The sequence below is a fragment of the Pan paniscus genome, chromosome 7 (genome assembly GCF_029289425.2).
Source record: "Pan paniscus chromosome 7, NHGRI_mPanPan1-v2.0_pri, whole genome shotgun sequence".
Taxonomy (NCBI): Eukaryota; Metazoa; Chordata; class Mammalia; order Primates; family Hominidae; genus Pan; species Pan paniscus.
The window spans coordinates 126,656,270-126,673,566 of NC_073256.2; the positions used below are offsets into that span (position 1 = coordinate 126,656,270).

At 34.9% G+C, this 17,297-nt stretch overlaps 1 protein-coding gene across 1 annotated transcript in view; it reads right to left on the reverse strand.

Annotated features, from left to right (window-relative positions):
- Positions 1–17,297, reverse strand: part of NUDCD1 (NudC domain containing 1) — a 91,780-nt gene that overhangs the window by 37,062 nt on the left and 37,421 nt on the right. Inside the window, exons 3-6 of the mRNA XM_003821755.5 lie at positions 16,600–16,785; positions 13,558–13,738; positions 9,968–10,150; positions 1,206–1,410 (exon numbers count right to left, since the gene is read on the reverse strand). Of these exons, the coding sequence (XP_003821803.1) occupies positions 1,206–1,410; positions 9,968–10,150; positions 13,558–13,738; positions 16,600–16,785 (755 nt within the window). The remainder of the gene's footprint in view (positions 1–1,205; positions 1,411–9,967; positions 10,151–13,557; positions 13,739–16,599; positions 16,786–17,297) is intronic.

Here is a 17,297-nt window from a genome sequence, read left to right on the forward strand (position 1 = left end):
GCTGGGATTACAGGCACCCACCACCACGCCCAGCTAATTTTTGTGTTTTTAGTTGAGACGGGGTTTCACCATGTTGGTCAGGCTGGTCTCGAACTCCTGACCTCAGGCAATCCACCCGCCTCAGCCTCCCGAAGTGCTGGGATTACAGGCATGAGCCACTGTGCCTGGCCACTTATGTATTTCTTTTATGGCTTTGTGTCCTGAACACACAGTTCACAAAAGAAATGTAAATGGAGAATTTACATAAGAAAAAATTACTACAATTTACAAAGAAATATTAATTATTCCACTTTTAGAAATTTATCCTTCATATATATTTCTACACATGTGAAATAATATGTATATAAACAGAAGTTATTGAAAACAACCTAAATTAACACAATAGAGGATTAATTGTCTAAAATGATGGTGCAGTTGATAGAATAAAATACCGTGATGTCATAAAAGAGAATTTAATAATTTTTATATATTCATTATGGAAAGATCCCTAAGATTTATCATTGCAAGTGAACAAAAGCAAGATGTATAATTGTGTAAAGTATGTGTCAAAAAACTTTTTTATTGTTGTTAGAGACAGGGTTTTCTCTTTTTGCCTAGGCTGGTCACAAACTCCTGGCCTCAAGCAATCCTCCTACCTCAGCATCCCAAATGTTGGGATTACAGGCGTGAACCACTGCAGCTAGCCGCCAAAAGTAGTTTTCCTTAAAGAAAAGGAAAAAGTATGTGTCATGCTTGAATGTATGTAAAATGTAACAACACTGATTGTGAGGAGTGGGAGGATGGGTGACCCATAGGCTTGTGTTGGAGGCAGACTTCTCACTCTATATCCTTTTGTATATTTAAAATTTTAAAGAATGGAAATATATTATCAAGCCAGCAAACTAAAGTTAAAAAAATTATTTCTATTAAAAAGTTTGAAAAAGTGCAATTTAAAATAGCCATTTTCACCTATGATTATTATTGTATCCAGAGCTGGTAAAACAAAGCACTACCATATTCTCCAAGTGATAGCTATGCTACTATCTTTAATTTCAACTAGAAATATGCTCTTTGACACAGTAATTCTATTTTTAATATATCTTAAGAAAAGTAACCAGCAATACAGACAGAACTATTGTATTAATCTCTGATGTAACCACTGTGGAAAGAGTAAAAAGAAAAGAAAAAAAGATAATAGAATATTAAAGTAAAATTAAAAAAAATACCTATTACTCTCTTTAATTATCCATGTACTGCTTTCATGATCAATAGATGAATAGAGTTTTCCTTCTAAAAACTGGTGATCCTTCAGTACAATGTTGATGTGATCAGGCAAAAACTGTATTTGAATGTCCTCCTTAGTACTGTCTTCTGGAAGCCGTATGGTTACTGTCAAATCATCTTCAGTCTGTTGCCAGTAATACAGAGGTTCTATTGGGAAAAGAAAAATGCATCATGTAATAAAAAATTAGAGAAAGCATACATACACACAAAACCTATCTAAAAGAATTTTAGTATATTTACTAGTGATCATCTCACAAAACGTAATTATAAACAAACATGCACAGATCTTTTGAGGAATTTTCACTCAAAGATTTGCAGCAATTAACATGAAATTTTCCCCTTCCAGACTTACCTGATGCTTGAGGAGATAAAGCACTCATAAAATACTAATGATAGCAATCCTTTATCCTCATTTCTTCCCTCTCTCCCTCCCTTCCTCCCTCTTTCACTCCTTCTTTCCTTTAAACAAACACACACACACACACACAGAGTGAATCCCTAGTTCAAAAGAACATAAAATATGTTACCCAGAAAAGCTAGCAAAGCAGTTACATAATAATATCTCAATGGATAGCTTCTGCCAGATAATGGGAATGGGAGGATGTGCAAAATCACATGCACTTTTAGTATAAATTAAAGGCCATACTACCCCAACCCTTCCTGTGCATACATCACAGTGCAGCCGGGCCCTATCCACTCCATTTCTAAGCAGACCTCCAGGCATTCAAAGCACCTTGCCCAGATTGCAGCCTGAACTGTCCTACCTTTCCTATTCATAGATCTGGTGTTGGGGGGCCCTCTCTGCTTCACACCCAGGTGGACTTTCAGGCATTCAAAGCACCTGTTTGCCTGTTTCAACAGCCTGAGTTAACCTACATCTCCTGTGCAGATTTTCATACAGAGGGGCCCTCCCTGCTCCATGCCTAGGCAGAGCTCCAGGCACCTGGAGCTCTCCTAGATTAGGAGCTCATGCCATCCCCCGAACCCTGTCCAGAGAACTTGGGGCTGGGAGGGTTTCTCAGCTCCACACTTAGGTATGCCTCTGGGCATTTAGTGGCTGCCAGGTAGATTCTCCCTCAGCGCTGGTGTCCACACCTGCCACTGGGGGATCTGTAGGCAGATCTGCCCAGTCTCGTCCTGCCCATCTTGGCCCCTACTCCCCAGGGCTGAGCAGGGAGCTCAGACAACTGTGCAATCCAAGAATCAGCCCTTTGCCTGAGGCAATAGAGAGTTCTCCCAGTAAACAAGGATTAAGTAGATACCCTGCTGCACTGGCTGCAATTGGCTGTTACTAACAAGCACCATCTACTGGCTTGTAGGTTAAACTGCATAGCCCAATATACAACCTGCCAACAGAAGTGCTTAGGGCTATGGAAGCAAAGCCCAAAGACCCTACTCTGCATTCTCTATAGTCACACCCCCTAGAGAGGGAAAGAGAAAGAAAACAAACAAACAAACAAAAATAATATTATAAGGAAAGAAAGAAAAATAAAAAATCCTATCTGCACAAAAATATTATAAAAATTTGAAGTGCCAGGATCTCTAGATAAGAAACCAGAAAATCAAACACCACATGTTCTCACTCATAAGTGGGAGTTGAACAATGAGAACACATGGATACAGGGAGGGGAACATCACACACCGGGGTTGTCGGGGGGTGGGGGGCTAGGGGAGGGATAGCATTAGGAGAAATACCTAATGTAGATGACGGGTTGATGAGTGCAGCAAATCACTATGGCACGTGTATACCTATGTAACAAACCTGCACGTTCTGCACATGTATCCCAGAACTTAAAAGTACAATAAAAAAATTCCAAAAAAAAAAAAAGAAACCAGTGCAAGAATTCTGGCACCATAAAAAAATGTGAATGTAGTGACACGACAAAAAATATCACTAGCTTTCTAGAAATGGTCCTTAACCAAAATAGACACTCAGAAATAAGACACAAAGAATTCAAAGCATGGATTGCAAGGAAGCTCAACAAGATCTAAGACAAAATTGAAAATCAATATAAAGAAACTTCTAAAGCAATCCAAGAAATGAAGGAAGAGATAAACATCTTTAAAAGAAATCAGTACAAACTTCTGGAATTGAAAAACTCACTTATGGAATTTCCAAATACAATTGAAAGCTTTATCAACAGACTGAACTGAGCAGAAGAAAGAATTCCAGAACTTGAAGGCCAGTCTTTCAAACCAGTCCAGCTAGACAAAAATAAAGAAAAAAGAATTTTAAAAAAATGAACAAAGTCTCTGAGAAATATGAAATCATGTAAAGTAACCAACCCTATGAACTACTGGCATTCCAGAGAAGAAACACTAAACAAACTGAAAAACATGTTTGAGGGAATAATTCAGAAAATTTCCCTAATCCTGCTAGAGAGGTAGACATTCAGGTATAAGAAATCCAGAACCCCTGAGAAATACTATACAAAATGAAGATCACCAAGGCATATAGCACTAGACTGTCCAAGGTCAACACTAAAGAAAAAACCTTAAAGGCACCTAAAGAAAAGAGATTACATAGGGGAACCCCATTAGGCTAACAGCAGACTTCTCAGCAGAAACCTCACAAGCCAGGAGAGATTGAGAGCTATTTGCAGAATTTTTCAAGAAATTCCACCCAAGAATTTCATATCCCACTAAACTAAGCTTCATAAGTGAAAGAGAAACAAAATCTTTTCCAGGCAAGCAAGCACTAAGAGAATCAGTTACCACTATACCAGCCTTAACAAGAGATCTTTAAGGAAGTTCTAAACAGGGAAACAAAAGAACAGTATCTGCTACCACAAAAACACAAGGACAGAGCCATAGTCCCTGTAAAGCAACTATACAATAGAAACTACAAAGCAATCAGTAACAACTTCATGATAGAATCAAAACTTCACATAACAATATTAACCTTAAATGTAAATGATCAAAACATCCCACTTGAAAGGCACAGAGTAGAAAGCTGGATTAAAAAAAAAAAACAAAAAACAAAAACAAGGCCCATCGGCATTCTACAAGAGACCCATCTAACACACAATGACACCCACAGGCTCAAAGTAAAGGGCTGGAAAAAAACTTGCTATGCAAATGGAAAACAAAAAGCGCAGGAGTCACAATTCTTACCTCAGATAAAACAGACTTTAAACCAACAAAGGTAAAAAAGGACAAAGGGCATTACATAATAATAAAGGGTTCAATTCAATGAGAAGACTGAACTATCCCAAATATATATGTGCTCAACATTGGAGCACCCTGATACATAAAAACAAGTACTTCTAGACCTATGGAAAGACTTAGCCACAGGACAATAGTGGGGAACTTCAACATACCACTCACAGCATCACACAGATCATCAAGGTAGAGAACTAAAGAAAAAACCTATGGACTTAAATTTGACACTTAATCTAACAGACATCTACAGAATACCCCACCCATCAACCACAGAATATAAATCCTACTCATCTGCACACAGAACATACTCCAAGATCACTCACACACTCAGCCATAAAGCAAGTCTCAATAAATTATAAAAAATGAAATCATACCAATCATACTCTAAGATCACAGTGGAATAAAAATAGAAATCAATACCAAGAAGATCTCTCAAAAACCACACAGTATCATGGAAATTATCTGGGATGCATCAAAAGCAGTGTTAAGAGGAAAGTGCTATGTATCTACCTCAAAAAGTAAGAAAAGTCTCAAATTAATGATCTAATATCACACCCAGAAGAACAAGAAAAAAAAACAAATTAACACCAAAGCTAGCAAAAGAAAAGAAATAACCAAAATCAAAGCAAAACTGAATGAAATTGAGACCCAAATATGCAAACAATGAATCCATGAAACCAAAAGTTGGTTTTTTTTTTGAAAGGATAAACAAGATCAATAGGCTGTTAGCTAGATTAACAAAAAAAGAGAAGATGCAAATAAACACAATCAGAAATGAAAAGGTAACATTACAACCAATTCCACAGAAATACAAAAAAAAAAAAAAACCCGGAGACTATTATGAAGCCCTGTATCACACAAACGAGAAAACCCAGAGAAAATGGATAAATTCCTAGAAACACAATCTCCCAAGATTGAATCAGAAAGCAACTGAAACCTTGAACAGACCAATATCAAGTTCCAAAATTCAATCAGTAATAAAAAAATCTATCAACCAAAGAAAGCCCTGGACAGATGGATTCACATCCAAATTCTACTAGACATACAAGGAAAAGCCGGTACCAATTCTACTGAAACTATTCCAAAAAAATCGAGGAGGAGGAACTCCCTCCCTAACTCACTCTATGAAGGCAGCATAACCTTGATACCAAAACCTGGCAAAGACACACACAAAAAAACTACAGGCCAATATCCCCGATGAACATACATGTAAAAATCTTCATCAAAATACTGGCAAGCTGAATCCAACAGCACATCAAAAATTTAATTGACCATGATCAAGTAAGCTTCATTCCTGGGGAAGCAAGGTTAGTTTAACATAGGCAAATCAATAAATGTGATTCACTACATAAACAGAATTAAAAACAAAAATCATATGATCACCTCAATAGATTCAGTAAAATCCAACATCCCTTCACTATACAAATCCTTAAGAAACTAGGCATCAAAGGAACACACTTCAAAATAACAAGAGCCATCTATGACAAACTCACCGCCAACATCATACTGAACAGGCAAAAATGAAGCATTCCTCTTGAGAACTGAAACAAGAAAAGGATGCTTACTCTTACTGCTCCTATTCAACATAGTCCTGGAAGTACTAACCAGAGCAATCAGGCAAAATAAATAAATAAAAGGTATCCAATTAGGAAAAGTCAAACTTTGCAGATAACATAATTCTATACCTAGAAAACCCTAAAGATTCCACCAAAAGGCTCCTGGAACTGACAAATGGCTTCAGTAAAGTTTCAGAATACAAAATCAATGTATGAAAATCAGTAGCATTTCTACAAACCAATAATGTTCAAGCTGAGAGCCAAATCAAGAACACAATCCCATTTACTGTAGCTGCCAATAATAATAATAATAAAATACCTAGGAATTCATCTAACAAGGAGGTGAAAGATCTCTACAAGGAGAATTACACAGCACTGCTGAAAGAAATAACAGATGACACAGACAACTGGAAAGACATTCCAAGCTAATAGGTTGGAATAATCAATATCATTAAAATGTCCATACTGCTCAAAACAAACTACAGATTAAATGCTACTTCTATCAAACTACCAATGTCATTTTTCACAGAACTAGAAAACACTATTCTAAAATTCGTACGGATCCAAAAAAGAGCCCGAATAGCCAAAGCCATCCTAAGCAAAAAGAACAAAGCCAGAGGCATCACACTGACTTCAGAGTATACTACAGGGCTACAGTAACCAAAAAAAGTACAAAAACAGATACACAGACCAGTGGACCAAGAAATAAAGCCATACACCTATACCCATCTGACAATCTTTGATAAAGGCAGCAAAAACAAGCAATAGGGAAAGGAGTCCCTATTCAATAAGGGTGCTGGGATAGCTGGCTAGCCATATGCAGAAAAATGAAACTGGTCCCCTACCTCTAACCATATACAAAAATTAACTCAAGATGAACTGAAGATTTAAATGTAAGACCTCAAACTGTAAGAATCTTAGAAGAAAACCTAGGAAACACCATTGTGGACACTGGCCTTGAGAATGAATTATGACTAAGTACTCAAAAGGAATTTCAACAACAAAAAAATTGACAAATGGTACCTAATTAAATGAAAGAGTTCCTCCACAGCAAAAGAAACTATGAGTAAACAAACTATAGAATCAGAGAAAATATTTGCAACTACGCACCCAACAGAAGTCTAATAACAAGGCTCTATAAGGAACTTAAACAAATGAACACGCAAAAAACAAATAACTCCATTAAAAAATGGGCAAAAGACATGAACAGCACTTCGCAAAACAAGACATACAAATGGCCAACAAACATGAAAAAATACTCCACATCACTAATCATTAGCACTAATTATCAGAGATTTGCACTTGCAAATCAAAACTACAAGGAGAATATCATCTCACACCAGTCAGAATGGCTATTAATAAAAAGTCAAAAAACAACACATGCTGATAAGGCTGTGGAGAAAAGGGAATGATGATACACTATTGGTGGGAATGTCAATTAATTCAGCCCCTGTGGAAAGCAGTTTGGAGATTTCTCAAAGAACTTAAAACAGAACTACAATTCAACCCAGTAATCTCAATAGTGGGTATATATATAAAAAATAAATAATTTTTTTGCCATAAAGACACATGTGCTAGTATGTTCATCACAGCACTATTCACCACAGTAAAGACATGGAATCAACATAGGTGCCCATCAACAGTGGACTGAATAAAAACAATGTGGCACATATACACACCATGGAATACTACACAGCCAGGTAAAAGAACAAAATCATGTCCTTTGCAGCAACATGAATGTAGCAAGTGGCCATTATCCTATGCAGATTAGTGCAGGAACAGAAAACCAAATACCACATGACCTCACTTATAAGTCTGAGCTAAACACTGGGTACTCATGGACATAAAGATGGCAACAACATACAATAGGGACTACTAGAGGGGGTAGAAAGGGTTGAAAAAGTAACTGTTGGGTACTATGCTCAGTACCTGGGTGACAGGATCATTCGTACTCCAAATCTAAGCACCATGCAATACAACCAGGTAAAACAACATTGACATGTACCCCGTGAAACTAAAATAGAAGTTGAAATTTTAAAAATGTATTAATTAATGAAAGGCCATGGATGTAGACTAAAGGTAAAGTCACAGTTTTTTAATCACCTCCCCATTATATACATTGTTGAATGTATACAAACACCTAAATAATTTTCTCAATTATTGGTTGCTTTGAGTACCTTTCTATGCCTTTAGAGATTGTGTTTTAGGTCTTTAAAAACATGTTATTAAAATGCCAAATAGCCAATAGATAATACCAGTCTTCTTGAAGTTAACAGAAAAGGAAACCAGTATATATATTAATATTCAGAAAGTATTACAAATGCCAATCAATGACCAAACTACCCATAATTTTTAAAAATTACAACACTTTTCCTTTATTACTGTGAAAATCCTATGACAAAATAAACAATGAATTTGGAGGGAACTCAAGATACAGCATGAGATGTCATCAAGGAAAACAATACCTGTGGTAGTGATTTAAACATATGATGTGTCCCACTTAGGCTTCAACCTGTCTTGGAACTGCATGGTGCCAAGTTATCTGGGCAGAATGGTTCCAAAGATTAAGGCAAGCTTTCTATTCCCTCGAAATTGCTTACCAAAGGAATTCTAAAGACACATGATCTAGAGAAATAAACAGCTATTCTGGCTAAGCTTTGGATGAGGTTAGCATTATAATTAGAATAGTAACATTTATTCAGGAAAGGATCTTAGAGATAATCTAACAAAAAACGAATCCCACATGAGAAAACCAAGGTATTAAAAGTCTAAAGAAAAGGCCTACTAAGCACAACTTTTTGTATTCAGAGGTGCATATATTTATAAACCTGTGGAAAATATTTTTCAATTATATATTACATTAATATTCATTTCTGAAAGCATCCAAAAATAGTAAACCTAGGTTGCTCTGCTTATGGAGTAGCCATTCTTTTATTTCTTTACTTTCTTAATCAACGTGTTTTCACTTAAAAACAAAAAGGTAAAACTAATTTTTTAAAATAACTTGTTTAACAAAAAAGGGAGATTCAAAGAATAATATGTAGAATTGTTAAATATTATAAAAATCTCTGTTAAATAAAATATACTATTCTCTGGCTATGAACATCAGAAATATGAACAGTAATTATTACAGAGGAATGTTCTCTTGCATAGCTTTAAAAGAATGTCTGTTCTTTATATACAAATATAAATTTCTTCTGAAATTTCTTGTTAGTCTTCTCCTTTTTTTCTTTGAGACAGTCTCGCTGTTGCCCAAGCTGGAGTGCAGTGGCACAATCCTGGCTCACAACAACCTCTGCCTCCTGGGTTCAAGCGATTCTCCTGCCTCAGCCTCCCAAGTAGCTGGCACTACAGGCACCTGCCACCACATCCGGATTTTTTTTTGTATTTTTAGTAGAGACGGGGTTTCATCGTGTTAGCCAGGATGGTCTCGATCTCCTGACCTTTTGATCCGCCCGCCTAGGCCTCCCAAAGTGCTGGGATTACAGGCGTGAGCTGCCGTGCCTGGCCAGTCTTTTCATGCTAAAACATAACCTTCATTCATTCATTCAACATTGATAAAATTATGTGATTCTGCCCTCAAGGAACTTACTTTCAGTTTAGTATAAAAGGTAAGAACAGGTACATTAGCTTAACTTATTTTTAAAAATTAGTATCTTCAATATTACACTATTAATACCATCAATACTAATAGCAAATAGACATTTATTTGATAACTATTTATTAAGCACCTAATCAAGGAAGCTAATAAACGATTTTTTTAAAAAACATTTTTGGTAATAACAAAATGATCAAATTAAACCAGTTCATTCACACTATTAAGGTGGTATACCTTATAAAAGACTTCTGGAAAATACATGAGAAAATAAAGAAAAAATTATGCATCTATCTTGCCCTTGTAGAACTATTAACCTAACTGGGAAAATAAAAGACATAAATATATGTTTATGCAAATACAAATAAGCTCTATTAAGAATAAAAATTACCTTTGATTTTCTCTGATATGTCTTCATCCATATTTTCTTCAAGATCTTGACCAGCCTGAACAAATGTGAAAGACTTGTAGGATACAATCATTAGACCATTTCCATCAGGCTCAATAGCAGCATAATGTGGCACTGACTTTCCACGGAGAATATCACGCTTAATAATTTCATATTTTTTATTATCTGTAAGAAAAAGTATTTCAGAACAAAACATTACAAATAAAAACTATTATCAAAATATTCTGATATTTAAAAATTGATTTGAATTATAATTAAATAATTGGAATGTATTATTAAAAGGTACACTATTAAGAGTCTTTTCATAAGGATAAACAATTTACAATCTAATTTTCTGTAAATAAGTCCCTATTTTAAAATACTGGGTCTGGTGAAATTTGTTCCTGATTGTCCTGTCCAATGTGGTAGTCACTGGCCAGAAGTGTCTACTTAAAATTAAGTAAAATTTAAATTCCTCATACTAGCCACATTTTAATTGCTCAATAGCCACACATGGCTAGTAGCTACTGCAGTGAATGGTACACATATAAAACATGTCCATCTTGGAGAAATCTCTTATTAGACAGCAGTATCCCAGAACTCCAACATGACTGGCTTACTTGGAATAACAGCTTCTGTATGACCTACCTCTCCTGACTAAAGCCTGTCTGCCTTCTCAGCAGGTATGTGATAAGTTTCTTCTGAAAAGTGACAAATTGAGGACAAGGGGAAACATGCAGTGTGGTCTATTTTTCTGCCTGCTCTAACTCCCGATAAGGGGCATTTTAACAATGAAATAAATTTATAGCAGAAATGATTTTTTTTTACACAAGACATTTATCTATATGCTTATAATTAAACATAAATTAGTGCTACTTTTAAGATATAAACAATTAACTGTATTCCAAAAGTTTCTGACAAATTAAACTTATTTTCCTATAAAGACAGTAATTTTTTGCTTTAAAAAGTACTCAAACATTTTAGCTGACTCCATACTTTTACCTATACTGTTACTCTTTAAAGTGGGTTATACTTGTAGGCTTCATACTGAGTAGTCGAAAATCACAACTTAATGTCATATTATTATGAGTTTTTACATAATAATACCATCTGTTCTAAAATATCTCATTGTTTTTACTCAAAATCCTCACCTACATTCACACATTCAGTTCACACATATTTAAGAACAGGCTTGTAATTTAATGAATGAACAAAACTCCTACACTTCCCCTATAGATACATGCAGGGCCAAAAGTCCTACTTGACTTTAAAGATCCAAACACCGACATCACATATTTATAGCGTGGCCTTTCCCAGCATGCATGGGACAGAAAAGAATAGGAAGCCTCAAAAACTGGATTCCGTGGTTAAATATGTGGAGAAATGCTAGGTTAAAATTAAATGTAAATTGTTTTTTGTTTGTTTGAGACAGGGTCTTACCCTGTTGCCCAAGCTAAATGCAGTGGCACGATCACAGCTCACTGTAGCCTCAAACTCCCAGGCTCAAGCAATCCTCCTGAATAGCTGGAACTATAGGTGCACACCACCATGCCAAGCTAATGTTTCTGTAATTTTTGTAGAGACAGTGGCTCACTATGTTGCCCAGACTGGTCTCAAACTCCTGGGCTCAAGTGATCCTCCTGCTCTGACCTCCCAAAGTGCTGAGATTACAGGCATGAGCCTTTGCATCTAACCTAAATTTTTTTTACTCACAATTTTTAGAAACTTTAATATGCTTAATGTGTAATGGAGCTATTTTATGTCCACATTTTCAAACTTATCTGACCATAAATATACTTTATGAAATGTTTCTTTCAAAATAGTTTACGAAAATACTGTTCTGTTAACTAAAAAGAAACAGAAGAAAAAAACCAATCATATTAGTAGTAGTCTGGGAGAGAAGGAACAAGATATAAAAGAAAGATAAAGGGAACAATAAAGAGAATTAATGATTCTATAACTACAATCTTGGGAGAAAAAAGGTTAGTCTCAATGTATTTGTCCAGCTGAGGCAAAGAAACGAAGACAAACGGGATGGAGAAGTAGAGCTGGAGCAGAGTACTGCTATGTTGAGGCAATTTGATGAGTTCCCACAGATTGAGAAAAAGATGTTACAGAACCAAGTGTCTTGGAGAAAGGAGGAGGAATATGCATGACAATGTCTCCTGTAAGATTTTGAATTACGTACCTTAAAAAAATTAAGGCTTCCATTATCTAAAGCAGGGGTTCTGCAAACTAGGACCCTTGAGCCAAAGCTGAATCTAGGCCTATTTTTGTATGGCCTGTGAGCTAAGCATGAATTTTATATTTTTAAATTGTCAAAATAGTAATATTTAAAGAATAATATTTAAATATATGTCAAAAAAACATAAAATTCAAATTCCAATGTCCATAAAGTATGATTGGAACACAACTATACTCATTCATTTATATATTGTCTATGGATGCTTTTGCACTGTGTTGGCATACTCGGATAGCTGTGACATAGATCTTATGGTTACCAACTGGGATTTCAAAAAGTTTTCTAATATCTAATTAAAGTTTAAAGTTACTGTGTTCCTCCAGAGATAAAACTACAACACCAAAAAGAACTAATAAATTATATTGAATACTTCAAAGAACAAATCTAGGAGACTTATTCAGTTTATTTATAAACAATTTTGAGATATCTATTAGACAGATAGATAGCTGTTTTAGAATAAAAGGCAAAACCCTCTTAGGAAACAAATACTAACAGTCTTTACTGAATTGCAAACTAGCAGCTATGGTAAAGAAATATTTTTCTACAGAGATGAATGATAATTTAATTTATATTAACTTACTCATAAATGAGTCAGCTAATAAAAACTACTGAGAAAAAGAGCATAGAGTCATTATGGAAACAAGCACTCTCAGTACTCAACTACAGTTAAAAAGAAAACACTCAATGAGTCAGCAGGAACTAAGCAAAGGCAAAGAGATTTCTTAATACCTTAAAGAAATCCTAATTAATTCATGAGATTGTAATTTTTAATGTCAAGTTAGAAGCTTGACAGACAGCTTCAAACAGACTAAATAGTTCAGGACTATTCTAAACATGGGAGCACATCAGGTAAGAAAAAGTAACAGTTTTCCTAAATGTAGAAACAAATAATGAAGTTCAATTAGATTTAAAAGAAATCATACCTGTACTTTAATGAAATAAAGACATTCATTTCCAAGTAAGTATTTATATTTATTTACATTTAAATTATACTATAATTTATTAATTTACATTTAGTTTTAGGTATATGTTTTTGTGTATCACACATATATATGCATATATTTTTGTATATATTAAAAATATACCCGTTAAATTATTCAAAACTTATATAACAATGTCTTCTTTTATATAAAAGGCATAATTGGCTGTGGATGCACACTGCAATTTTTTTCTATAAAATATACCTGAGGAAAAACTATCTATACATATTCATTCCACCAGTGGTGGCAGGTGCCAGAATTGTAACACAATGCCCAAGAAAGAGCAAACAGTATTTACAGGGACAGCTTTGTGTTTCAAAATCTACTAAATAATGCCAACCAGTAGAGACAGATTCAGACTTTTGTTTTACCTTGATTTTTCTTACTGATAGTGACCCACTCCAGAGAAACATAGAAACCACTTCCTTTCATATCCAATTCCTCTTTCTCTATTCGAAGAAGTAGGGTAGCTATAGAATGTTCTTCAGCATTTAGCAGTGAGATACTGTGAATTATAATAAAAGGATCCCCAAGTTCTTCATTAAACATAATCTACAAAACAAAATTACACACACAAAAAAGTGTACATAATTACATGAACACAGATAGCATAGAGGGAATATATAGGATTCTGGTGATTCAACAGTTATTTTGGATACTATTTATTACAAGAAATTTGAAAATAAAAAGGCCTTTACATAAAGACTGCAAGTTTAGATAATGTTCCCTGAGGACAGAACTTTTAAGAAAATATTTATTTGTATAAGAAAAAAACTGATCATTAGTCTTGGCTACCTTGCTTCCTCTCAGTTTCTAGATATTGTATATGAGTGTGCATGCGTGTATGCCTTTTTCCTGTTTTTTGTTTGTTATTTATTCTCTGGAAGTTTACAAAGGCAAGAGTCAAAAACATTGAAGAATAAATCACCAAAACATGTTTTTTCTCAAAAACAAAAGAGCCTATTAGCATTTAAGAATAAGTTAACAAACTCTATTTAAAATATAATCCTAAACTGTTTTTTGAAAAGCAAAAAAGCATCATATAAAAACACACAAAATCTTATCTAAGCATCATACAGAAACACACAAAATCTTATCAAATTCTTTCTTATACCACAAACACAAGATCTCAACAACTATTACATTTTTAAGACTAAATACAAAATAGAGAAGGTTTTAAGGCTGCTTCCTAAACAAGATTTCCAAATAAGATATGGACAGTTGAGAAAAAGCCTAACTGAAAAAAAGGTAGCTTTAAAAAACAAAAACAAAAAACAAAAAACAAAACCTGTACCTGGTATCCCCACATATCTACTCCTACTTGAAAACCTTACAAAGAAAAATGTGCTTTAATATCATCAAGTTCCCTATGTATTTGAACATCTGCCAAAATCATTCAAGTAGTGGGCCTTCAGAATCCATTCTTAAGATTTCCATAAACAGAAAAAACAAAAGTTTAAAAAAAATCCTTAAATATTCAAAACAGAGATGACAGATGAAGGCAGGTTTTTATTGGTTGATGGGGTTTTGCTTTTGTTTGAGGAATAGGGGAAACAAAACGGAAGAACAGAAAATGACAAGTTTTGGCAGGAACAAGTAGCTAGTTTATTGTTTCTTTTTTTCTTTCTAGTATGAGTGAAAGGAACTGTAATGAAACCAGAAGAGTAGATGGCGTACTTTTAAAAATTGTTAGGCTGAAGTTTCTAGTTTTCTGAACAAGCCCAGCATCTAAACTGTGATACCGTTGATACATGGCACTTCCATGGTATTAGAGGCAACACATTTGGAAAGCAAGCTGTCTCCTTTAATTTCTCTTTTTAAACTTCAGTAATCACCACCACCACCCTTGGCCCCCTTACCCCCCACCATGCTCCGTAATCACTTCTACTTTTAGCTTCTCTGTTATATTAATTACCCTAAAGTCCTAAAACCCTCCTGAATTGTTTCTTAAAGTGACCAATATTCCACAGTATCCTTCCCACCTCAATTAATCCCCAAGTCTCCTCCCTCTCCCACCAGTATCTAGTCAAAACTATTATTAGCTGAAAACATCTCTGAAGGGAGCTTATTTCATTAGGGCAGTATATGCTAAAGAAGGCACAAGGTAGAATTAAGTTTTTAAATTTATTTAAAAGATACTATTGAAGGCTTAATACATGCCAAGGGGATACACAAAACAAAACCAAAAGAAGTATAAGCCCATATGAAATAATGTGTGGTATTATTTTTAAGATGAAAGTGAGCCAAGTAGGTTTGTCCTGTTCAAAATCTACAGAATCCATACAGCTCAATACCAGATAAATTCCCACTCATATCTCTCCTGTGCATTATTCTCAAAATACCTTCCAACTGTTTCAGGTAGCTGTGCTACATACCACATTACTTCTGTTTTTCAGAAAAATGAAAGTTGTTACTAAAGGCCAAAACAGAAATTGCCACAGTATCCAATGAATATCTGAAACTGTGAATGCAACAGGCTCTTGTAAATAGGCTACTGCTGTTCTGGTTATTTACTGTGTATTTTGAACATACTATAATTTGGTAGTATAACATTTAGTATAACTTAGTAAGGTAGGTAAACCATTTGGTTCTAAGACCTAACTGGTTTTTCTCAAGTAATTAAAGCCTGGTCTCTGTAGGCATCTGTTGGTCAGATGAAATTATTTTATAAGACATAAATATATTAAGCTCGCATCTCTTTATTTACCCAGAACTAAAGGCTACCTACAGAGATTCAGACAGTAGCAATATTACAATACACTTATTAGCATAACTCAAAGGAGCTGAAGCAGTAAACTAAATCTTTTGATTATCTACTTGGCATCATTTTCTTCTGTTTTCAAAAACTGTAGTTCTAGAGAAATTAATTCCTTATTTATTACTATTAAAACCCTAAACTACCCTTTAGATTTATATCTAATTTTTTAAATTAAAGTAAAAATGTTGTCTTGGAAATTGGCATATAACTATATATTTATATCATGTATTTTTCTAAGTAGAGAATATTCTGGTAATCTGACCACTATTTGACCAATGTAAACATCCCAGCAAATCTAACATAACGGCAGAGGAGAAAATCATCCTAACATAAGCTTTTGGTGAACTCTTCTTCAAGAAGGAGGAGGCAATGCCAATGCTTAATGAAGTACTCTACGCATATAAGATGTCTGCTGAAAAATGAATGCAATTCTTGACAACTGCACTGACTCCAGATCAAAACAGGAGTGGTTAATGTAACAGTTTGTGAAAAATATATATTTTATAATTTAGTTAAAAAGAGATCCAAAACATTATATATCAAACAAACAACAGATCACATGTAAACCATCCTTGAAAAGTGTCATTTTAAAATAAGTAGGGTGTAATTTACATATACTTTCTGGACTTCGCATAAGTCTTAAACAAACCCTCACCTCCCATTTTTCAGAAGCGCTATTTCCACGTTCACCTGTTCCAATGACATACAATCTTCCAGTTCCATCTGACAAGGTAACCCAGGTAGAAGATGAGAAATGGATAGATGCACAAAGACGGTTGTCACATGCTGTCAAATCTGTAGGAAGTCGAAACACCTCTCGTGGTTTTCCTAAGGCAGTGTCCTAAAAAGACCAAACATTATACATTAATCTCTTCCTCTTCACTGATCCACACACACAAAATAAATATCTGCGGTGTGGTGGTTTCTCTCCTTTTTAAGAGTTGGAGTCTAATTCCTCTTCCTTTGATGTGAGCTGTCCTACTGATTCAGTTTTAACAAAAATATACAGTAGATGTGACAGATGGCATATGACTTCTAGAACTAGGTCATAAAAGACTTTACATCTTCTACTTCACTCTCTCTCTTGGATCACACATTCTGAGGGTGGCTAGCTACCATGCTATGAATATGCTTAAGGTAGCCCCATGGACAGACCCACATGGGGAGGAAATGATGGCTCTTGCCAACAATCAGCATTCCATGAGTTAATCATTTCGAAAATGTATCCTTTAGTCCTAGTCAAGGCTTCAGATGACTGCAGCCCTGGCTATCGTTTTGGCTATAAACTCATGAAAAAATCATGAGCCAGACCACCCACCTGAACTACTCCCTGATTTCTGACCACAGAAACTG